The 25845-nt window shown below is 41.0% G+C and overlaps 1 protein-coding gene across 1 annotated transcript in view; it reads left to right on the forward strand.

Annotated features, from left to right (window-relative positions):
* Positions 1–25845, forward strand: part of b4galnt4a (beta-1,4-N-acetyl-galactosaminyl transferase 4a) — a 186680-nt gene that overhangs the window by 154140 nt on the left and 6695 nt on the right. The window contains exons 9-15 of the mRNA XM_084734443.1: positions 15077–15143; positions 18066–18230; positions 18542–18651; positions 20137–20237; positions 21228–21301; positions 21393–22920; positions 24447–24826. Coding sequence (XP_084590569.1) covers positions 15077–15143; positions 18066–18230; positions 18542–18651; positions 20137–20237; positions 21228–21301; positions 21393–22920; positions 24447–24826 — 2425 coding nt within the window. The remainder of the gene's footprint in view (positions 1–15076; positions 15144–18065; positions 18231–18541; positions 18652–20136; positions 20238–21227; positions 21302–21392; positions 22921–24446; positions 24827–25845) is intronic.

Genomic DNA, 25845 nt, shown 5'->3' on the forward strand with positions numbered 1-25845 from the left:
CCTGTCAGAAAAGGCTGTCTGATGACAAAGTGTTGATGGTAAAGTGCTGAAAACGTTCCAAATATAGTGTACACTTAAACTAATATGGATTTTTTGTGGCAAAAATCCATTTTGCTGCTGACCCCGTCCACAGCAGTTAATTGCTTCCCTTCCGACACCAGGACTCCTCTCTGCCTCTCCTAACTGGGGGTGTACAGACTGCCATCTACTGCAGGGAATGCACCGACTTCATACAGCCACATAGCAAATAATCTGAGCTATCCCTTTGGCAGTGTCAGAGTGGTGAAGGAGCAGGTGAGAAATGTAAGGCCTCGTCTGATCACAACTACAAGTAGTAAATGCCCTCCTTCTTGTCCCACTGGCTTTCCCTACCAAGCACTTTAGAGCATCAACATTTAAAATCTCTCATCTTTCTTTCCATCCCTCAATCTGCCATTGCTTTACTCCTCATCCTCCTCTCCCACAGCTCCTCTCTTTGTTTTTTCCTCTCTCTGTATCTTTGTTCTGTGCTTCCACTTCTCTAACTTTCTCTTCTCCCTCCTGCATGCTCGCTCCGACTCTCCTCTGCAGCTCCATGGTGGTGTTCTGCACCTCAGGCAAAGCTCAGAGATGAGTGGGGCTTAATTTCGAGATGAAGTTTCAAACGAGAGCCCACACGCCTCGTGCGAGCCTGTACTTTGAGTGGGAGTGCAGATGATAAAAAGAGATCACTCGTGTGTGTATGGAATGAATCTCTTAACAAGCCCCGGGTTATCGTCATCATGGTGACCATCATCATCAGCAGAGCAGCAGCAGTGCTGCTCTCTTCTTTCACAAAACTTCGGTGTCATTTCTTCCCCCTCAAGGTTAATGATTTTTTACTTTTCTTCTCAGTTTGTCTTCATCCCCTTGCAAACTCTGCCTGAGTGCCTCTAGCTACTTTCCTCTACCTATATCTCTGTCTTCCTCTCACTTATTCTTGTTAGTTTCTTCCTGGGTCTTTATATACTTAACTGTCCTGTCAGATTTTTGTTTTCTTTACTTCCACAGGGCATCCATCACTTCACCACTCCCTAACCTTAGGCTACAGTTTTCAGCCCTGCTGTACTCTCAGGCATCTCAAGCCTTCAGTCTGTTCAGTGTTGTTCAGTTCAGATGGTCTGCCTCTGGGTGCCAGTTTTTGTTTTTTTTTAAAGTAAGGGGTTGACACAGTGATTTGAGGAGCACCATGTTGAACTGTGAGAGTTCCCTGGTGCAGGCTGGGAGGATCACACATGAACATGATGACATGTAGGCGGAGGATTCTGTGTGTGTGATTGTGTGTGTGAGGGAGGCATGCATCTACTTTGCAACCATGCCATCCTGACACTTGGGCCTCCAGTCTAATGCGATGATGATAAATTGGCATTATAAGCTGGTAACTACCTATGGCGGTGTTTTTACACAGGCTGTGTGACATGTCCTGTTAGTGGCACGTCTCCCTAGTACTGTAGTGTTGCTGTGGGATGTTGTGGGCCGTTGATGTCGGTGTGTTATGAATATTCTGCTGATGATGTGCAAGTGTGACTAATAAATTACAGCCCGTGACAGCCACATCCCAGTGGCAAACAAATACCTTCGCTTTTATTTGGAGGGCCTCTGGTTAGGACAAACAGACTGAGTTGGTGAGATATAATGCAATCACAGCAGAGAGGATACACTGTTAATCCGGTGGCAGTGGAGGGTGGGGTCCTGGGGCTGGATTTTGTGAACCTTTGCAGTTGTTAAGACATGTACAGACCAAAAACACACCCTTTTGTCACCATTTTGAGTAACCTGGTGAGTAACGTTATCATATTACAGCTAAACAGGTCACTAAAACATCCTCTTGAAAACATTTTAGGTGAAAAACTATGTGATGCAATAACAGAATATTGAGCCATTCCTAATCAACACTGCCTAGTTTGACAGTTTGACTTTTCAGTAGTCTCTATTGGAAAAGGTTGAGTCTAGAAGGGAACGCTAGATTCACTAAATTTGTACAAGTTGTTTGTTCATTGTGTACACTGTACAAACTAACTATGTTTTAAAATGTGACTACTCTTTTTTAAAGATCTGGGTAGTTTTAGGGACATAAAACACTTGGTAAGGGTGGGGAAAGTCATAATTTGGCTTTTAAATGTTCATTCTTGAGAGATCTTTCACAGGTCTTGGGGTCAAAAATAACAACCGTTCATCTTTCAATCTTTTGTAACAATCTTACTTGTTTTACAAGTAAATATACACTAAAGTGTGTTTCTGAAAACAGTTTAAGCCTGAAGTAGGCAATATAGTAACATAATCTTGATCCTTGATCAGTTTGACAGGTTGATCTGAGTTTTGTGAGCAGTGTCTGTTCAGGCAATGGAGGCTTTGAATGGACACAGCATCCAAAAAGAAGGAGAGGAGACAGAATAAAGGGTAAGAGAAGAGGAACAAAATGGGGCAGTGTAAAGACGGATATACACAGGCTGGATTACACTGGGGTGTTTTATATAAAGTATTTTTGTTCTCTCTACCTCGTGGGCTCTCTCATTCAAATCATCAGCTTCCTCGCAGACATTCCCAGTCATCCTGAGAAAACTGTTCGTGTGATTATGTCTACTAGTGAATCAAGGTCATGTGGAAATCCATCTTTCTCTCTCCCTCTCTGCCTCCTTCCTCCTCCCCTCAGCCAACTACTCATGAGGCCATCAAAGTGGGTTTGTACTAGTAGAAACAATTTAATGAAGCGTATAAAAGTCATGCAGCAAATCAAGCCTGTGTGCGGGAATGTGTGTATGTGTGTGTATGCTATGCTGTCTTAGTAAGGCCCCTGTGTGTGATTTAACAGCGGAATACATTTCACACCTTGACAAAAATAGCAGATTTACCGTGACCAGCCCACAACAGCATAAGCCCAGGGCTCACATAAATCTGCAGAAACCCAGGCACTCATTTGTTAAAGAGCAGATAGCGTGGATTCACAAGCTCTCTCTTCTGTGTTCTGTGCCAGGCTGTGATTGCATGGTCAAAGGTGGGCTGTTCCTCTGGGAATGTATTTGTTTAGCAGCACTTGTAATGAATAAACAAGAGCGAGTAAATATCAGATAGTACACAGGCACAGACTGAAAGTTACCTTTTGGCAACAACATAAGAAAGAGAACCCTTGTTTTCTCTGTGCGTGTGTTGGCCCCTCTCTTTTCCATCGTGTGAAGGAATTAAGGAGAATGGCTGCAGGAAGGCAGAACATAAACAGCATTGTAGACAGGAAGAGACAGGTTAGGAATACGCTGAGCCTTTCCAAGGGGGATGGAAACAACCGTAAGCCAATGAAGGAGCAGATTGTTGAGCTGTTACACTCTTAGAAATGAGAGTGATTACTAGAACCATACATGGTTCTTTGGCTTGTCCCCATGGAAGAACCCTATTTTGGTTCTTGGTAGAACCTTTTAGAAAGGTACCACTTCTCCTCCTAGAAACCAGCATGAAGGGTTATTCCTTGAGCCATTTGTAGGTTCTGTCCAGAACCTTTCCACTGTCTAAGGGTGCCAACAAGAACCCACACAGGGAGTTCTACTGAGAACCCTTTTTATGCTCCACGAGTTTCATCTAGAGCCCACTCAGGGTTTTCTTCCGAAAACCCTTTTATATTCTACAGGTTTAATCTGGAACCCATCCAGGCAAATCTAAATATATATATTTATAAGGGTTTAATCTTTTCACATCATCACCTTTTGTATTCTGTGTAGAACCATATTGTACTCTTCAGAGAAAGACTGTGTGTTGTGGTCATCCATCATTTTAACAGACTATGTTAGTTACCAACATTTACATTGAGAAAATATTTTTTAACATTCACGCTTCACGCATCAACGATCCTTGTCAAATTTTTTCTTTCAAAAAGGGTTCTTTGGATGAAAAAGTTTCCTAATGGAACCATTAGTCTTGCAAAGGACCCTTGATAGATCATGTTTTTTAAATAAGGGTTCTCCAGAACCTCATCCTTTCAGCAAGAGGTCTTTTGGAATCTTATTTCCTAAGAGTGTAGGATGAGTCGGGAAGTTACTAAACCTGCACTCTGACTGAACCTTTCCATTACTATGCTCTACCTCAGTGTTTTTCTTCAGTTAACTTGAAATAAACTCTCTTTAGAGTGATGACTGCTTTTTAAATGGATTACATGGGATGAAAGAAGACTGGGTGAGCAGTGGTTTCATTAAGTTTCTTAAATGTCATCTGGAACTTGGTCAGTGAAACACAGGACCTTTCCACTGGCCTAATGGAAAACGTCTCCCGCTTGCCACGTGATGGGATGAGGGAAAGCGCTGGCCATTATACGGTGTGATTGAGAGGAGGAAGGAGTGAGAGAAAGAAGAGAAGAAAGTCACGCCTTAATTAGTAATGGCAAGTTTATGGAGAGCCAGGGGTGTGGGATTTAAATGCAGGATTTTAATGACCCTGTTTTATCACTCCTGCCAGGCCAAGCCTCAAACTGCCCACCAATTAATACACACACCCATGTATGCACACACTCGCACTCTCACTCACACCCCATCTACTCCAACCCTGCAGACTCGTGGGTGTGTGCTCAAAGGCACAACCATACACACATGCACACACACACACACACACACACACACACACACACACACACACACACACACACACACCTCTCAACATCTGCTGCACGCCTTCCTTCCTCAGTATAAATCAGTAGTGGTCCTTGCGACCTGGAACCAGCTGTTAAAGTATATTGTGTGTGTCATTTTACGTTGGAAATAATACAGCTTTCTCTCAGTTTCTCTACCACTTTAACATCTTTTAGGGTTGGCTGAAGTTCAGCAGCTTTCAGACATATGGACTTGTAGTGTTTTTTTCTTTTCTTTTTTTTTTTTATCACTTTTCAGTTTTTGCTGTGTCCTCCTTGTCCTCCTGTGTCTCATTTTTTCCCTGCTTTTAACTTCTTCTTATGGTTCTTTTTGTCTTATATACTAAGCTTTTTACCATTATCATGCACACATTTGCTTTTGTCCTCTCATAAGTCACTAACTACAGGTTATTTTCATTTTAGCCACATTTCCACCCAAAGTATCTGTCAAATATCAGTCAAATTAGTCTGCTGACAATTATTTTAACAGTCACTTTTGTCATGACTGTAAAGTAATGATCAAAGATAAAAAAAAAAAAGAAAAAGATTAAAAGAGACAGATAGGCACCCTGCTGTGATTACTTGACCAATTAGGAATGTGCAGCGCTGCAAGTCCCACTCCCAAAGTACCTGTACTTTTGGGAAGTAGCTCTGAGCAAGGACCTTGTGGAGGGTAAAATAATGCCCCTGAAATTTAATTTAGACCCTGGTCTCTGCTTTGGAAACATGCTGAGTTCCTCCAAAGGTTCCCCAAGGAAAGTTCCTGCAGTGTGAACGTGGCTTTTTAAAAATCTAAAATTTAGATTCTAGTCTTTTCTAGCAAGCAAAGCCCTTTGCAGACACTAGTCACGAAGTACTTCACAGTCAAAGAAATAAAATCAAACAGAATCAAATAAATAAAACAAAGATAAAACACCAGATAAATTATACAGAGGGAAGACATAAGGCACAAGATTAAAACATAAAATACCACATGCTGCCCAAATGCTTGTCTGAACAGCAATTTAGCTGCTTTTTAAAAGAGTCAGCAGAATCCAAAGATCCCAAACTTTCCATTCTGCAGTTTAGGGGCTAGTGTGGGGGCACAGAAGGTCAATAATATAGTGTGGAGCTTGGCATGTAGGGCTCTAGAAGTGAGCATCAACATTAAAAAATAAATTCTAAAATTATGCAAAGAGGTTAAAATATGTGCAACATATGTGACTATCTGTTGAATGATATTAATTGTATTAATTTATTGCATTAAGAGCAGATCAAGTGAGCGTCCTAAAGTAAGTATTGAAACTCATGGATTGGTTACAAATGACACGATTATGCAGAATAAATCATTGAGGATAAGCCACAATGTTCTGTTCATCAGGGAAGATGATCAAATCTTAAGTGTTATCTGCATTTAATGGCAGAAAATTATTGATTATTCCCCTTTTTAATTGTGTTTAAACTGAGAGAAAGTTTATGAAATTTATCAGGTTAAGTTAAAAATACCACAGTATGTTTTTGTTTACAATGTCATCCCTCATTGCTTATTTCAATGTGCTGTTGTCTTTTGTCATTTTCATTCCAAGAGGTCATGGTTACGCACACCGGCATTAACCTTCCCCTCACTGACAATAGCTCTTTAATGGCATGGGATGCTTTTACTGCCATGTTCTTCGTCCTCTGATCCTCAAGAGGGCAACATCAATGCCGGTCGATACAGCTCTTATGAGAACAGGGTGATCGTCTTGGCTCTCCTGCTGCATGAGGATGATGAAAAGTGCAAGACATGAGCATAAATTCTCAACGGGAATCGCTTCTCCTGATCGAGAAGATCTCATCATATAACTAAATATTATTCTCATTCAAGTTATTCTGGTTCGTAAAACCCACTGGGAGAACACTTACCGAACATTTTGAGATTTCTTCTGGGATTTATAGCTGTTAGCGGAGCTGATATATCTCTCTGACTGCCTTTCATGCCAGTGCTTTCTCTTGTCATCATGCAGATTTGATCAGACACCTCCCAAAGAGCACCATCCCACACATGACATACCATTTTAACATTAAGAAGGGAAGCTATGTAGTGTCCCATCACCTACGCTTATTGTGTCCTTGTCATGTTAACTTTCATATGCCTGCACTGCTGTATCTTTTGTCTTGTCTTACCAAGTGGCTCTCTATGTCACTGAATCTTGCAGAGATGCTCCTTGTTATCATGGGAAAGCACAATATTTGGACATGGTGACCTAACTAGTCGATTCAGTTTTAATAACCATGAGCTTGTGGCTGCACTATTGTTCCTCAGTATGTTGTATTTCTGGTGGGAAATGACCCAGACCTTTTCCACGAGTACAGTTTTCATATCCATTTTTTGGATTCATATTTCATTCAATATGTTTCCAAGCAACTTGATTTTGAAGGGAAGAACACAAAGGCACACTGGTGTTAGCATATTCAGGTCATGCTGAATGTGCCATATTACATTCTGCTAATGTATTTTATCATTACATCATTTTAATCTGCCTTATTAAATCAGATTTTACGTGTTCAGTCGGGTCTGTGCTGTCATGCTCACTTAGTCTAAAACCATCAGTGTTGTTGTCTCTATTTTATCTCTATTTGTATTCATGTCAGGCTTGTTATTCTTGTGTCTTGTCTCTTTTCCAGTAAGCATCATGCCAACCAAAGCACCTGCATGTCCTTGTCATAAGTTTTATTTATGTGGCTGCGGAGCAAACGCATTTTAAGAGATTTTAAGACGTCTGCTAGGACGTTCTGTCATGTAAGTTCGGCTTGATTTGAATCGAGTGAAAGTGTTAGTGTGACTAACCGGTTTCGCCTCAGAGCACACAGGGCATCGCTGTAGACGCGCTGAGTACGACGCGCCAGTAATTGCCATGAATATTGGGCTCATTTGTCTTTCTGAAATGTCTGGTCTGAGAGACTTTGGCTAATGTATAATTCAACACAGAAAATCAAACACCCCGTTTCTGTATCCACCTCCTCATCTCTCTTTGAATATTGTTCCTTCGTCCCCAGGCAAGACATGATATGACATGAAAAACAAGCCACTGTTTGCATGTCAGTGTGACAGGGAATGGAGAGTGGCATTTATCCTCTAGCATGTGAGTGTTCAGTTCTGTTTAGTTGTCAATTGGAATACGAGCATAATCAGTCAGGAGCTTTATGTTCCTGTTTCCATGCTGTAGTTTTTGGTTAGCTCTTCTTTTCTTTTTGGTTTGGTGATTTTTTGGCTCTTCTTTGCAGTCTGCATCCTTGTCAACTTTCATTGTATGAAGTTTCTACAACAGAATCTGCAAGGCATCAAAACACGAGTCGTCTTTTGTGTTTTCTGTGCTCTGCTGGGGAGGTGTCTGTTCAGAGCCTGTCAGAAGGAGCTCTCCTTGATGCTCTGCTGCCAGGCGCCTGTCAGTGGGCAGCACCATGCTATAGATCCGTGTTACAAAATTTCCATTACTGCCAATGTGAAAATTTTGTTTCTCTTCCTACCAAAGCTGTCATAACTTCTCTCACATCCCATCACTAAATGGACTTTTTCCTTGTCATCTTTGTCAGCTCACATATTTTGCCCCTAACCTAAGAAACAAGCGAATTTTTGCGTTTTTTGGAGGTTATAGTGCACAGACATGACAGTGATATAAACTTCTTCACCAGACTCTCAGTAAGAAAGCAAAATAAAACAGCAGATATAAAATCCCAGAAGTAGATTACACAGAAAATATTTAATATAACTGTAAATACTTGGATAGGAGACAGCTGATGGTTGCTTGTCTTTTTTTTTTTTGCTACAGAAATTATGTTGCTACATAGAAAGACTCCTCTTTGAATGGAAGTAGAATTTAAATAAGTATTTTTCTAAACTTAACTAAACTAGGAAAAATGGGAGTGATGCACACTCGAGGGCATCAGTGCAGGAATAGGAGGCAGAATGAATATTTACATAATCTCTGATTAAAAAAAGAAAGTCATTCAAACAATTTCTTTTCAAGTACTATGGGTGCACTATTCTGCTGTGGTTGTTGAAAGTATGAGAAATATGGTGAGTTTGACAGATAAATGTGTATTGTTTGGTACTAAAGTATTCTGACATGACTGCCAGCCTTTAGCATCCTCCTGGCAGATTTCATGTTTTCTTACTTTGTTGAAATTGAATCTCGGGGCTCTGTGATGCCAACATGGTGTGATAGAGATTGTTTGGCTTAAGTTTTTATTTGTCAAAACAAAACAGTGTTATTTAAGGGGAAACTCGTTAAAGCTAGACCACATGTGTATTTTAGTTTCATTTTACCGTAAATGGTTTCACTGAAACAGCAGATGAGCTTTATTGCAGGTTTAAATGATCTTAATCAGTGTTCCTCAAACTTTTTATTTTGTGTAGTACCTCAGAAAATATTGAGCTCTCAAAGTACCACCTAACTATTTTGTGCAATTTGGTGCTAGCAGGCACTGTGGAAATGTAACTGGTGCGTCTTAAGAAGCCACTAGCAAAAGAACAAGTTTATTGTCATCCACTTCATTTTCAACACAAGAGCTTCAAATATTCTCCTCCTGATCTGCACTTCTCTTCATAATAGTTCCTGTTTGGAGCCACGATTGCAGTGTTTTTGAAATTTATTTTTAGTCTTTTCTTTTTCCTCTGTGTACTGTCTTTGCCATCACAGTAATTACTGGCAATCATGGATGATGTATGAACATGTATGATTGTGACCATGTTGCAGATTGACATTCGGACAAAAATACAAGAAATTAAACTTAGCAGTATTAACTTACATTTCAGTTATCTCATATTTTTCTTGTGTTTTCAGTCAGAAATTAGAATTAGCTCGTGTACCACCAGTGGTATGATATGAATATGTTCTCTCATTAGGTTGTTAGCTGTAACTTTGCCTGTTTTGCACTAAAAATACAGAAAATAATTCTCAGCTTGTTAGCATCATGTCATTCTCAGTGAAGTCACCATTTCTGTTGTCTGGCAACAGACACGCAAATTCAGGTCAACAAGAGCACTCGTGCTGTGTTCTTTTATTCAAACTCAAAATGAGTGATCACAGACTGAATGGTGGGTGAAGGAAAGTTTCTAAAGTTTATTAACTGTGTCCTTTTCCTTCACATCATCAACAGCCTTCACTCTATTTGTGTCCAGTGATTGTTTTGTACCTTGTCTGTGAAACAGTTATCTCAGTACTTAGTGAGATTAATGTGAACTTTCTAACTTGTACATTCACAGACATCAGTCACGTAGTCTGTTTGAGAAAGATTACAACAATACATATTGCCACATGTGTCGGACTCTGCAAGGCTCTCAACTTGAAGCCCCAAAGCATTTTTAGGATTTTGGAGATTATTGTCTCATTGGGGTACACTGGAGTCCACTTGCAGTGCATCTTTGTCTTCTTTCTTCTTTCTTTCACGATCCACTCATAACGACTAAATCATAACTTTGAGTTGGTGGACAAAATTCTGCTTCCTATACCGTACATAAGCAGTCTCTGAGGGTCCCTTTCCTCTCTCGATCCATGTCTCTCATATTTTGAAAATAAAATACTGTCATGTAGTAAAATGCAAATATGCTCCAAGCTACATTCCTGGCTACCTGCCTTCAATCTAAAAAAAAAATCACAACTGCTGTTAGTTGTTAAATGTGTTGTCACCTGTGATTTGATTTAAATGAGCTGTTTTCCCTCAGTTTGCTTTCTTTCTTGTATTTTTTGGCATCCTAATTTCTCTTTCTTGGGGAAAGACATGACTCGCAGTGCAAATTGGTGCTCTAGTATCAGCAGTCACTCGGTTTGATTAGCTGCATTTAGAGATAAATCCTGGTGCTTTTTTGTCACCTTGTAAGGGTTTAGAGGAGCTTCAGAGAGCCTTCGCTATTTTTTAATATATATATTTGTTTGTTTTTTTTGTTTAGTTTCAACCAATTTATTCAGCCAGTTTTAATTTAGTTATGACACTAATTACTTGTGCAAATAAAAACATCTCAGGATTCATTCCAGTTTTCTCAAGGGCCCGACCCTCACTGGGGCCCTAGTCAGTCCCACTGTTACCCCTATTCAATCTTGCATCGTCCCCAACATTTGGAAAGTGGCTCATACAATTTCTAGGTTGTCCTGCTGTCAAAAATCAGTGTGACTGTAGGGGGGCTGCTGCTCTAAATGGCCATACAAGCTCATCCAACCTGCCCTGTTAAAATAAAAGTGAAATGAATAAAGAGCCACAGTGTAATCCCGGCTTGTTGTTGCCTTTATCCCTCAGACAGGTGTCGACAGGCTTGTTAACATCTGTCTTGTTCTGCTGTCCTCTCGGCCACTGACTTTTCTCTGTTTACCACTCTACCAAATTGGGCTTAAAGCCAAGTGTGGGTAAGATACAGAGAGAGAAAATAGATAGAAAGCACGCCATGAAACTCTGTTCCCTATCAAGCAAATGCACATGGACAACTGCAGGTTTCCTACACAGTATGGAAATGTATGGAAATTGATTTTATTTTTATTTACTTTGTTGTCATTTCCAGGTCTGGATAAGTATGGAAAAAAGAAAAAAGTATGGAAATATTTGTGTTTCCAGACTAAAATCCAGAATTTCTAAAAAATAAATTGATGATATAATATTCGTATGGCATGATATATTCTTGTTGAAAGTCCTTTTTAGGAGTTATACAGTGATGTAGTTATTACTTTTGTGACTGCTTTCATCATTGTTTCCATGGACACGGTAAATAAAGAAGGCTAAAGCAGACATTTTTCAACTCATTTTTTATTTATAAAAGAGACTAAAAAATATGGGTGAAAACTAATATAATATTTGTTCAATATGTCAGGAGAAAATAATTGAGTATAGGCAGCACTGGTTAGATTACTTTCTCTTTGGGACAGTGATGTCGTCCAACAAAGTTCTTGGAGGCCTGGCTTGACAATCCCATAATACTTATCATAACCCTAAGGATTCAAAATGGGAAAAGAAAGCTACATGTCAAATATGATCGAAAACTCTGTAAATTTGAGTCTGGAAAAGTATGGAGAGCTGGACAGGTTCAAGGAAACATCTTCCATCCTCTGTTTCATTCATGATTTATTAGGAGTTATTACATGGTTTTGTTAAATACTCAATTCAGATTGGTCAATGACACCATTCTAAGGTCCATTATTTCTGATTTTTTTGATAAGTAACTCTGTAATAAATGGGATAATGTACAGAAAGCAGGTTATTATTGCTAAATAAATCCTGACAGCATGATGAAGGACCACGACACCAGGCACATTATGTTGAATCATTCAACATAATGTGTTGGAAGGTCTAGAGTGGTGAAAAGAGCCAAATGTATCAGAAAGATAAGAGAATATAATTATTTATTCCCTATAAAACTCAGGGCTGTGGGACCACTAAACAGAAGTGTTTACTTTCTGTTAATCTTATTGGACCTCCAATCTGAATTGATTTTCACGTAAACTGGGAAAGGTCAGATAGTTTCATTATGTCACTACCTCTTATGTGTCACACTAACAAAACAACTTCATATCCATAGTGCCTTAGGCTTCGGAGCAGCTGATTGAATTGAAGGAAACAAACACAACAGCAGTGAGCAGTCAGCTCTCTCGGAAGCAATAAACTCCTAATCACTGAGGGATAAAAAATAACCTGCTCCTGATGGAACCAGAGGCAAACTACCTGTGTGTTGGAGCTGGAATAAAGTACTGTATGTGTATCACTCCAGCGGGCATCTGACTCGGAGCAACACCCACTTTTGGCCAGCTGAATGAAAACAATATCAAAAGCTCATATGTCACTGGGTGGTCCGGGCATGATGAAACGTGATGAAACAACTCTGCTGGCTGCCCACTGCCATTTTGCTCTGCGTTTGGTACTTTTTATTATTTCCCCTCGGATATTGATTTTCTTTCCTCTCTGTTGAACTTGTGGGGCCAGCAAGCAGGCCTCTGCTTCTCCCTGCTGCTCCCTGTCAACACTATTTCACAGAGGACGCACCCATACACACAGGGTACACACCCACATTCACACACACACAGTAAATACTGTGCGTATGTATAAGGTGCACAAGCCAACACGCATCTAAACACACTAATCCAATACTTCCCTTAGAGGAATTAATCAGAGAATCTATAGGGTCAGACAATTAACAAGAGAAAATCCCACAAACCTGTTAAATAGGCCACATGTGCATACGCAATATTTCAGCTGTGTGTGTGTGTAAGGCACTAAAGGCTGATGTGACAGCACTGAGCTCCACTGAGCCTTGCAGAGGACAGACCCTGCGATGACCCTCTCCCTACATGCACACATGCAGCTTAAACACACCGCAGACCACAAGTCAGAGCGTTAACTGTCGGTGACTCTTGTTTGAAGCTGAACAAAAAAAAACATGCTTGGCTCACAGTTTTGACCTGCAAAGCTGAGCCGTTTTGAGCTGCTTTTTGTAGCAGATAATAGAAAATAGAGCCGTGCCATTTATTTTTGGTCGCCGTAATGCAGCAAACCAGTCAGTGTTGGAATTAAAAGCTCCAGAAGAAGACTGTGACGTGATTAAAAGCTCCAGAAAAAGCTGGCAAGTGAACTTTCATGCAAGCACTGTGATCCAGTATGTAAAATTCCAAGGATTTATTCACCTTATTCTTTGCCTGAACTAGTGCTTCTACATCATTTTGTAATCTTACTTCCAGTTTACAGCAAAATTAAGATTACTGTGTTAAACTTCATCAGCTTTACCATCATTTGCTTGCAAAAAATGTAATCATGGATTGCACAGCTTCATCTGTGAAAGAATTGGAATAACAACTGAAAGAAGAGAGAAAAAAAAAAGGTTTTGGTGACTGAGTTCCATTTTGCTGCTTCAGTTTAAGGGTCCAAGTACTGTCACACTGTCATGGCTTACCAGGACACTAGAATACAACAGAACCACTGTTAATATTATTAGCAACACCAGCTTTTCCTACAATGACAAGTCAAAAATGTCCAAAACAGATGGATTCTGCTCACCTGCTCTGACAGACTGCGGTTCTCTATGAGCTACTGTCAGTCAGCCAGTTTTTCTGTCTCATCCCTCACCTCCATTATTTTTTGGGTTTGTTTGGTTAAATTTAGTTTCAACAACAATGGAGCATGTCTTCAACTACATATAACAGTATCTGTACTGTATGTTACACTTTTTATATGCGTGTTTTCATTTCTTTATGCTTGTAATGCTGCTCATTATAGTTTTTATTGTATGTGTCAAATACTGTATGCTGTTTGTCTTATGCGTTTTCATTTGTTTTGTGTGTTTATTGCTGTTTTTTTTTATATGTACAGCGCTTTGGCTATAATAAACCTTGTCATTATTTGACTTAACTATACATGCATTACTAACACCACTGATTTTGTGTAAAAACATTTCAAAATTTCTTGAACTTTTCTTGAATGTAGTTTTTGTTGTTGTCTCAGTTGGGTAAAACTAACCCTCTGAAGTGACAAGTCATATGTGGTCCCCACTTTTTTTGTCCTTTGTCGAGTCGGGCTGTGACAGCCTGCTGACTTGACCTTGAGGACAATCACCCTAAAATAATGACACAATGCTGAAGCCTTGGGTGGCCTGCTGAGCTGCTCCCTGCTGCTGCCCAGCATGATGTCGCACTGTGTCCTTGTTTGTTGTTCTTTTGTACGTGTACTTGTTTTGATATGTGTGCTCTGTTGGTGTGGCTGTGGAGGAGTCGCAAGCAACATAGATATGATATTAAACAAATGCTGGCTTGGGGTTTTGCATAACAGCAATTTGATGCTACAATCACTGCTATGTGAATGATCAAATGTGAATAGCAACACAATCTAAAACAGTAAATGTGTGTGTTTGTTGTGCATACACACGTGGAGGCATTTGCATGAGCCTTAGGTGGGTGTTTATATTTGTATTCTCAACCCGAGGGTTGGAAAATGACCTGTCTCCTGTGATTATATCCCGGGTAACCAGAAGTGACGTGGTAATTGTGAAATCTATTTAAAAGAATTGTAGCTTCTCCCCCTCTGTATTTCTCTCTCCACGCTTGTCTCTGTTTTCAGATCATTAGTAGATCTTCCTGTTTACACCTACCCGTCACCGTCTTTCCTACGGCTCTGTTCTCGCTCTGCTTGTGGTCTATTTTCTCTTGCTCTTGTTTGCTTATTTCACCTTTCCTTCCTCACCCCTTACGGCTTCACATTTCTTGTTCTCTGTTCATGTTCCACCCCCCACCCCCCCCATTTCCTCTTCTCTCTCCGGTTTAAACGTGTTTATACAAAACCTCAGCATCAAATCGATCCTGTGATGTTGCTAAGATCAATAGCACAGAGAGTGTCACAGTTCAGCCTGCGAATGGTGATGGACGATTTCTGCTCACCTTATACTTTCCACATGTTGGCATTCAGTTTTGTCCTCTCACTCTATCCCTTTTTTCTCTCTCTCTCTGCGTTCACTCACAGTGGCGTCCATTCTTGCCTGGTCTGAAATATGAAGTGATAGACTCAGCCTACATCTCCCTGTACACAGGTAAGAGCTACTCTGCACTACTGATACACTGCGTGGAAAGATTTTCAGCTGTCGTCTTGGAAATAAAATAAATTTCATGATGATTTTTTCAATGGATGTTAAAGAGATCATTCAGATCATTTTGTCATATTTTCAGTTGTCCTCGAAATTAAAGGAATAAAAGCCTCTCCCCCTTCAAAAAAAAAAACAACAACAGCAAGAAAAAAAAACCAACCAACTGTGAAATCAGTAATTTTACCTTGCAGAACAGCCACCACCTCAATCTGTGACTTCAGTGTTTGAAAAAGTTAGGATTGTTCACCAAAGTCACACAAAAACACAAACTAACAGCATCACCTGTGTTCTGCAAAAATAAAATGACTTATTTCGCTTATGGAGATTTGTTGAGAGATATTTTTTGTACATAGGGTTTTTTTTAAAAGGTGGCTCAAACAACTTTTGTTGCTGACCCCTCCCACAACAGTACATTGCTCTGCTTCTCCAAACTGGGGGTAATACACCGAGTGTCAGTAAGTGTCTCATGCAACCTGACATCAAATAATCCGAACTATCCTTTCAAAGTGTTCTGATGTTTATGGCTAAGATACACATGGGAGAAATATTCCTTTCTCTTTTGTATTTCTGGTCTTTTTGTTGAGCCTGAGAGCCTGCCAGATAGAAAGAGGAAATGATGCTATAAAAAACAACTTCATTAGTCTGGTCTGGTATCGATCAGTTGTTAAATGTCACAGAATTAGCCTTTTTTGAACCAGGATGTGCTTCTCTCTTGTCCCTCAAACAAGCTCACATGGTTTGTCTCAGTCTTGACGAAAGCTTAAAATCAACATTCTCCCTTATTTCATAGATTTTTTTTTCTCATAGGGCAGCTGCAGAGTGTCATTTTGAGAGCCTGGCATATCTTTTCTATGTGAGGAAAAAAAGAGGAGACACAGAATCTAATAGTTGCTCTATTTTTCTCTATGGGTGTCATTTGGAGCAGAGATGAGAGCACTAGCTCCTGAGTAGATGTCTAACCTCTGTAGCTCCAAGAATAGCAGTGTGTCACAGGGATTCTGAATCATTAGCAAGGGGAAATGCCGGCTGCACAGAAAGAAAATGATGTGTGGAGTTGTCATTTTGGGCAAAGCTGCAGGTTTGCTGGGAGATGCATGCCGTCGTGTTTATGACCAGCTATGACAGAGAAGAAGGGGGCCTTGTTCAGTGTATGAGGTCACCTGCTGGATTGAAGCGTTAGCATCTCCTCATCTGTCTCCCTCCACCCATCCATCCCTACTCCTCCCTTTATGTCATGCTCTCAACCATTGACTGCACTCTTTATATATGTCATGATCTCAATAAATTGACTTTCACAGAGTTGTAGCCAGATGCCAAGAGGTGGGTGGCTCAGAAACCAGCATCAAAGTGTTCAAATACTGCATATTTATACATATTTTGACATGAGAGGGTTGAAGAAGTGTTCCTGAACCAGCGGCGCACTCAGGCTGTCTGAGGGACAGGGGTGAAAAAATGCATGCTGAATGTTGTGATTCATTTATGGTAAAACAGTCCAGACCAATCCCTGGTATAGATTAAAAGTATTTTACTGTGTGCCTAGGGGGCATCAAATGTGTTATGTCTACTGGAAGGGCACCCTCGAGGCACTTTATCATATTTTGTCAACTGGAAGGGCATCCAGTGTCCTGAACTAACTTTTCATGTCATATTCAGTCTCAAAAATGCATTTGTGGGGGATTTGTCCTACTATCTGTGTAAGCACTTTATAGTTAATAAGTTATCTCTCAAATATTTAAGTGGTTATTGAATATTTCCAGAATGTGGTATCTCATCTGAATGATTTTCTCAACATCCTTTTTCATAGTCAAGAATCCTGCTGACTAAAAAAAAGTTTAGCTGAGTATTATTGAATTTTTTCAAATGAAATGATCAAATGTTGTGATAATTATTCATGGAGCATAACGTTTTAATTTGCAAGGCAGTTCACTACAGCTGCAAAACAATTTATCACGGGTTCAGGCCAAATACATCTCTTTATTGAAATCAGAATCAGAGAAAATACACATAAAAGCGCAACCCAGATGGTGACTGTTAATAAATTTAAAAGATCACACACACATACATACACTCTGACATTTACTACAGAGTGCAGGAAATTCAAATAATCATGTGGACGAGGTCTTAATATCTGTGCTATACAGATTGTATTTTAACTACATCCGTGCAAGACGATAGGAATTAATCAAAAGAAAAAGAAGATGAGTTCCATTGTTTTCTTTGTTTGTTTGCTTGTTTTGAGGATTTCAGTAACATAGATAATTAGTCTTGGCAAGGCGTGTGTGTAGTGGAAACCAGGTACGTGATCAACAGATGTCTTATTGTTAGAAGAAAGGAAGTCTGAAAAAAAAAAACCTTTCTCTGTGTATCCGCCTGTGCGGACAAAGACACACACACACTGAATGTGCTCACTCCCCCCTCTGGAGGATAAAAATGATGCTGACCACCCTGTTAATTATAAAGCATTTCTCCCATCAGGCCCTGGCTCCTGACATGCCATTAATCACACGTGCTCTCTCCTCCCTCCCTGATATCGATTGGTATAATTATGACTCTGCTCTGCTCTGTTTTTGTTTTCTTCCAAATTCTTTTCTGATTTTCCCACTTCAGCTTTTGTTTCTGCTCTCCCTCTCTTCCTCTTCTTCCTTTGTTTGCTTCCTCTCAGCCTCTCTTATTGTCTTATTTCTGCAGATCATTCCCATTTTCATGGTCGGTAAAGATTTACGATGATTGTGACACAAAATTTGTTCCTTCCAACAGTTACCCTCAAATTTGTCCATCATTGAGAAAATCAAAGGAGTAAATGCAATAATGGATTATCAGTTTCCCCTCTCCTCTATGACTTTGTGCATCTCTCTCTGTATTTTTCAGATGAGTCCAATCTGAAGATGAACAGCGTGGATCACATCCCCCAGACCTTGGCCAGTCACATCCGTCTCCCAGAGGAGTCTCAGCCCCAGGGTGTGGAGGGGGGCAGCATCGTGCAGCACGGCGCGGATATGCTGAAGCCGGACCCCAGGGACACCTTCTACAGCAGTAAATCTGCCAGTCGTCATTTCTGCCTATCCCATTTTTTTCTCTTCCTCATCCTGGTTTTCTGGCCTGTCATTTTCCCTGACTGACTGATTGACTGTCTGGCTAGCAGTCTCTCTGGCTGTCACTATAGCTGCATTTAGACATGTCATTTCAACTGGCTGGCTCTGTTCCATTTTTTTTTGTGTGTGTGTTTTCCTTTGCTCAGATCATCCCCCAGCTTTCTGACTCCTACGTTTGTCAGAATCAGGATTCCATATACATATTTGTTTGTACCCAACCTCAAATATTTTTTTTTTCTCCTCTCTCCTCAGCTCCTATGATCAACCCGTCCCGACTGGAAAATGTTCTTCCAGCCTGCCTCTACTCTCCAACCTATGTAGTCAAAGATTTCCCCATTGCCAGATACCAGGGCCTGCAGTTTGTAAGTCACCTTTCCATCACAAAAAGACCTGCCACTCGCAATGTGTCATGGTGTTTATGTGTATTTGTGTGAGAGAGTGAGTTCTTTTTTTTAGACGTATGGGGTCATCAGAAGTGCATCCAGTTTTTGGCAGGCTTTTAAAGTGGGGGGCACGGTTGCTCAGTGGTTAGCATTGTCACCTCACAGCAAGAAAGTCTTTGGTTTGATTCCCAGCTGGGGAAGGGCCATTCTGTGTGCTGTTTGCATATTCTCCCCATGCTTGTGTGGGTTTCTGCTGACCCCTGACCAAAGCACTGGCTTAGAACTACAGTTGGACCACCACTGCTCTTAATACTTAAAGGGACAGTTATCCCAAAATCAAAAAAGCATATTTTTCCTCTTACCTGTAGTGCTATTTATCCATCTAAATTAGTTTTTTGTGAGTTGCAGAGTTTTAGAGGTATCAGCATCAGAGAAGTTTGCCTTCTCTGGAATATATTGGGACTATATTGAACTAAAAAAAAAAAGAAAAGCTCAGAAAATAGTTCCTACATGAAACAGTTTGCAAAAAGGTGTGTGGATTGTCTTTAGTAACCGGGTCATGATTTTTGAAAAGAGTTGGGTTGCTGTTGGGTTTACAAATGTATTTTTTGGTTCTTTGAGCACCACAAGACCGGTGCCATGTAGTCTCATTATTTTGGAGAGAAGGCAGAAATCTCTACAGCTAAAAAATCTCAAAAACTATAGCATATATTTTTGATTTGGGGGTGAAGTGTCCCTTTATGATGGGTTAAATGCAGAGACTGTTGGTGCGTTCCAAAAACCATACGCCAAAATCACCAGGATGTCCTACTACATCCAGTCGCATTTTAGAGTATGCAAGCCAGCATGCTTTTCTGGCTATTCTGACCCACAAATCTCTGCACAGCAATGGATACGTCACATCAACTGAGCTGCTGAGAAAGCACAGACAGATGACAGCTCATTGGAGCTGCATTCAAAATTGCATACTTGTTCATTTTACTTCAAATTTGACATTATAGGCAGCGACAGATTTATGAGCAAGAGGTCAAAGTTCAAGAGGTAATGTTAGGACAAAGTAGTACTTATATACATACTGAATGTAACACTACTGTATGTAGAGTATGTAGGTTTTAGTGTGTAATTGTATAGCTGACAGTAACATTGATCCCCTTACAGCATCAGCACAATATTCTGATCAACTGGATAAAAAACATGAAACAGAGAAGTTAATGCTATTTTGGACATTAGCGCTGCATCTTTACCTTAAGACACACAAAGGAAGCAGCCAGCAGGTAGCGTTGAGCACTGCTTCCCCCTTTAGGACATCACTAGGTACTGCAACAGCTAGAGAGACAAGTGATGAGCTGCAAGTGAAAGCCACCAAAATATAGCAAATCCATTTTAGATTTGAAACACAGTGTTCACATCATTTGTGTTTTCTGGAAGTGTTGCATTTTTGATTGGCATTTAACTTTTCCTCAGGTCTATCTATCCTTTGTTTACCCGAATGACTTCACACGTCTCACCCACATGGAGCGAGAGAACAAGTGTTTCTACAGAGAGTCTCCTATCTACTTGGAGAAGTAAGGACATTATTGCTTTTATCTCTTAGAGAGCTAAAGGAACATTTGTCACTGTCTCGTGTATTATGAGCGAGTATATTGATTATGCAGAATAACTGCTCAAGTGTGAATTTGATGTCAGTGATTCATGCAACCTCTCACCAAGAGATTAAGTTTATTAAGATGCATGACACATTGAAATTTAAACTCTGTGTTAAGGGGATTGTTTGGGTTATTTGATGTGGGGCTGTATGAGGTATTCCTCCACAGTCAGTGTATTACCTACAGTAGATGCCAGTAAAGACAACCTCAGTTAGGAGAAGCAGAGAGGAGTACCAGGATGGAAGCTAAGCACTGAACTACTATGAAGAGGCTCAGCAACAAAAGGTGTTTTGGCCACTTATAAAAGGTGTATGCTATATTCAGAATATTTTCACCACTTACCTTTGCCATCAGACAGCCTGTTCTTACAAGAAAATCGCTGTTTTATAAGCCATATATCACGGTTTCAGAACCATCCAAACTCCATAGGTGAAGTCTTTTTACCTTGCAGAACATGGGTGTTACTGGTGTACTGCTGCCTCAATCTGTTAGCTAGTTTGCGTTACTGTGTGACTTCTGTGTTTTAAAATGAAAGTTCAGATTCACTGAAGTCACAGAATAACACAAACAAACTACCAGACTGAGTCAGTGGTAGTCCAACAACTTCTGTGTTTTAAGAGGTAAAAATACTTTTGCCAGTAGAGTTTGGTTGGTTTGGAGAGTAGGGATATTTGGCTTATTTATTATTGACGTTGTCATTCAGAAAAGGCTAAGTAGAAAAGTAAAGTAGTGAGAATATTCCAAATATAGTTTAGAATTAAATTTTTTTAATTTATTTTTGTTAGTGCTTTTACCTCATACAACGCTACATCAAATAATCTAATTTAGTAATGCATGTCGTTGTGTGTGTTTATGCGTCTTCGTGTGTACATTTATGTCTGTGTGTGTGTTGCCTCTTGTGTCTGCCAGGTTTGGTTTCTACAAATATATGAAGATGGATGAGGAGGAAGATGACAGACCCTTCTTCTTCCCTAATCCAGATGGTAACTAATAATAATGCATTGCATGCACAGTTGCACATATTTACACACATGTACACACACTCACAACTTTATGACTCCTTCGTGTCTCCAGATTTCCTTGAGGAAGAGGAGGTGGTAGAAACAGAGGATGAGGCAGAGATCGTTGGCACACAGCCGCCCAAGAAGCCATCTCATCCCAGTCAGACTAGCCACACCTCCAACCCCTCCCACCAGCACTCGAAACCTGGGCCCACACCAGCTGGCAGACAGGGGGAAGAGGAGGTGGAGGAGGACCCTGATGAAGAGGAGGAGGGAGCAGTCAACAGTATCATACATCGCAGAGAAAGGAGACACTTTCCTCACAGAGATGGACAAATTGGCAGAGAACTGGACAGAGACTGGGGGAGAGATCACACTAGGGGAGACATGAAACAGGACACCAGGAAGGGACCTGAGGAGCCCCAACCCAGGGTGCCTGACATGGACACCGTGGTGCGGGGTCGCTCCCTGTCTTGGATCCGCACTGGTCCTGCAGAGCTGGGCCCTGGCAGGAAAGGAGGAGGAACAGGTGGTGGAGGAGAAGAGAAGGGAGCTGAGACTCTGCCTAAACTGAGCAAATCTTCACTCCTTTTCCCCCAAAAGTCCTCCCTTTCTGCCCTTGCCAGCCGAGCCAAGCAAATCCTCAGCAACTCCGCCCACAGCAACAACCTCCAAACGAACAAACTTGTGGGGAACAAGAAGGAGAAGAGGGAAGAGAACAAGATCTATATCACCAGGCCTCGACCTGCAAAGGAGCGTGAGAGGGAGAGGGAGAGGGAGAGGGAGCAGCGACGAGAGAGGAGGGAAGAGAGGGCGTCTCGCCACCCCAGAGAGGTGTTCCCAGGGGTATTTCTGTACCAAACTGGGAAGACCACAAGGCTAGTCAACCTCGGTGCCAAAGGCCATGCTGGGGGAGGCATCACAGGAGGTAAAAGTCTCGTAAGTGCCCCTCAACTCTGGCCCAACCCCCCCACAAAAGAAGGTAAGATGTCTCCTCACAATGGAAGCGTCAACACACAGAATGACAGTGTACAGAAATCTTCAAACAGGGCAAAACAAGCAGAGAAAAACAAGAGAAAAGGGGAGCACTTGGATTTAAGGACTACTCCTGCTGACCTACCCAAAGGTGATCCCCAAACCCCACTGTCCCATCATCAAGATCCCCCTCCCCCTCCAGTTACACCGCCAAGGTTAAACTCCACAGAAAACACCCTCCAAGCTCAACCCCGGGTCACTTCTTACCTCAGGACTTCTGAGATCACAGAGTCCCAGCAGCAGCCAGACCCGGACCCCAACCCGGCAGAACTCGACCCGGACACAAACCGCTCTAATCCCGACCCCGACCCTGATCCTGAGCCAGAACCAGAGGAGGGCGAGATGTCGGACTACAGCTACGAGGAGGTAGAGGCTCGGCCGGGTTGGGCCGAGGAGAGTATCAACTGGCAGAGGACGTTCTCAGTCAATCCGATGGATTTTGAGCTGCTGCGCTCTGACTGGAATGACCTACGCTGCAATGTATCCGGAAACCTGCAGCTGGCTGAGAGCGAGGTGGTTGATGTGCTGGCGCAGTACATGGAGAAACTCAATGAACGCAATGGAGGGTAAGGATCAGAGATGGGCAATATTTCGATTAAATGTATTTAAAATACATATTTAATTACTTTTGAGTATAAGGGAGTGAGCACCAGTGCAAATTATTACTGTTCCCCCAAATAAATAGCATTTATTCAGGGCTTAAGCTTGCTTGAAAAGGTATGAAACTTGGCACATGCATCAGAAGTGGTGAAGGTTTATACGTTTAGTCAATTTCGTGTATGGGTGTGGCTAAATGACTTGATAGCACCCCCTACAAAATTTCAACAAAGTAGCCCTCCAGATGTACAGAAAAGCTTCTTGGAGCCATACCATAAATCCAACAAGAAATCAGCCATTTCAAACTTTGCCCAAAATTAATTTTTCATTTCATGGTATGGTCTACACTTGATATACTAGAACATAACATATAATTAGTGGGTGTTCTCTAACACCAGAGAGTGACATCAAACTGCTCTATGCAACAAAACATTTAAGAGCTTGTATCTATGTGTTTGAAATGCTTAAAATATTTATTATTATTATTATTATGAATTATTTAATATATCATTTTATTCTCAACCAGACTCATGTTTATCTCCAGGTTTAAACTATACAAAAAAGTACAACATGTGAAATGTCTTGTCAGGTCCGGCAGCACAGTTATTGTGAACCACATTTGTGTTCCTCATGGTCACTTGAGGAAGAAGCTGCTTTGGTGTTTGGTCCAGTGGCGTCCTAAGATAAAAGTATACACCAAAATATGATCAGATATCACATGCTAAGGCAAGCTTACTGAATGACACTAATACAACAGAAGAAAAGATCAATTATTTGTGCTTTAGCGCTGGCAGATATACTATGTAGAAACCATCCAATGTGCCCCCCTGAATTCACAGCCTCCCACCTTCACGATATCTTGACCAGTCACTTCAAATCTATGATGCGGGAGCTTATCTTTTCAGTATTTTGTATTTTGTTACATTTGATGAGCAAGTCTTTCTAATTTGTAACAACATATCTTTTGATGTATTTGTGCCCATCTCTGGTAAGCAGAAAGAGGAGGGAGGGAGAGTAATGTGAGGCTAACGGAGAGCTTATGTTTCCCTGCAACCTTGTGAGTTCAGATGTGGTTTCTCATGCTAACCATTATGTAAAACAAGAAGTAATTTCACTGAGAACATTTTGGTCATGCCCCGGTGCTTTGACTTCATGTTAGCAGTTCTCTCTGTGCTGATTACCATTTTCTGCAGCCGAGCTTCCAAACCTTGATGTTATTTGTGTAAAGTAGCTTGGCCATTAACTTTTTCTCTGTTTTCATTTTCGTTCCACATCACACTATGCTGACTTCACAGTGCTGCAGATAACGAGTAGCCACATTTTTGAAGTGGTCTGCCCACAGCCAAACAATAATTAATCCCGTTGTGCAGAGTGATAGAAGAAATTGTGTTTTATATTTGTATCCTCTCCCCTTCTTTCCTTCTTTCACATTATGTTTCAGAGCATGGACAAACCTGTCTGTGTTTTCCTAAGCTCTTTTTTCTGTCTGCCCCAGGATCTACACCCTGCTGCGAATCATCAACGTCGAGAAGCGGCGTGACTCGGCGAGAGGGAACCGTTACCTGGTGGAGCTGGAGCTAATGGAGAGAGGGCGCAGCGTGGTGCGTCTGTCAGAATACATTTACCTGCTGCTCCACCGCAGCAGGCAAGGGGAGGAAAGTCTAGAGAACACTGACTCCGCCCCGGCCTCTGCACCGGCTTCTGCCCCGTCCGCTGCCACGTCAAGCCTTGCCACCCCACCGCATCCTCCCTCCACCAGGTCCCCTGTCCGACCCGGAGCGACCCCCTGGAGCACCGCCTACGCTAAGCCTCTGCTCTGCCAGCCGGTCATGCTGCAGTGGAGGAAAGATGTCATGGTGCACTTTGTGGTGCCAGGTCAGTCAAAAAAAGTAAACCTTATTTTCAATTTAAACAAGCCTTTCTTTCATAGATATTTCTAATAACCCAGTGACCAAACATTACCTGTAATAATAATAATGATGATGCAAAACAACAACAGTAGGCATTAAACCACAGAAAAAAACGTAAAAATACATAATAAAGCACATAATAATATAGAAAATACATAACATGTATGAACAAGCAGTGGCAGATGACAAAGTTTCAACATGTGTTGTTGAAAGTATGATTAAAAATGTATGTTTTAAGAAGTGTCTTAAAGCTAAAGAGAGAAGTTGCAGTCCTGAGCTCCTGAGGTAGAGCAATTCAGAAGTGAGTGACACTGCAGAAGAAGTCCCTCAGGTGTTGTGAACAGCTTTGTACATTAATGTGAGGACTTTGTACTCATTATGTGACTGAACACGAAGCCAGTGTAATCTGAATAAAATTGGTGTGTGTGAGAACGGGCAGCACAGTTTCCAACGTACTGAAATTTACTTTACCTTTACTTACATTATAGAAATCTAATCTAGAGGTAACAAACGTGTACCAGTTTTTCAGCAGCAGGTTTTGGCAACAACAGTTTGTTTTTGCAGCATTGTGGAGGTGAAAAAAATAGGTTTTGGTGATGTTATTGATATGTGACACAAATGAGAGCTGGCTGTAAAACAAGGCACCCAGGTTTTTAGATGAGAGAGGATGGAGATACTGGAGTATTAATAATTAGGGTCAGATTACTTGCTTTTTTTATAGTAGAGACAATCAGAATACTTTCTCTTTTAGAACAGTTGAGTTTTTAAAAAATTGTGCTGCGTCCAAATTTTGATATTCTGCAAACATTCAGAGAGGCTCAGGCTCAGTCATATCAAGTGTTGTCTGAAAAAAGCAACCTGTTAACAGCCAACTGCTCTAATTATCTGGACTGGGCTGAAATTTAGTTGTAGACAACAGTCATGTTTACTGATGCTGTTATGACTCTACTCCAGCAGCCTCCCACTCCAGCTAGTTTATCCATC

The sequence above is a fragment of the Lutjanus erythropterus genome, chromosome 13 (genome assembly GCF_056507025.1).
Source record: "Lutjanus erythropterus isolate fLutEry1 chromosome 13, fLutEry1.hap2, whole genome shotgun sequence".
Classification (NCBI taxonomy): Eukaryota; Metazoa; Chordata; class Actinopteri; order Lutjaniformes; family Lutjanidae; genus Lutjanus; species Lutjanus erythropterus.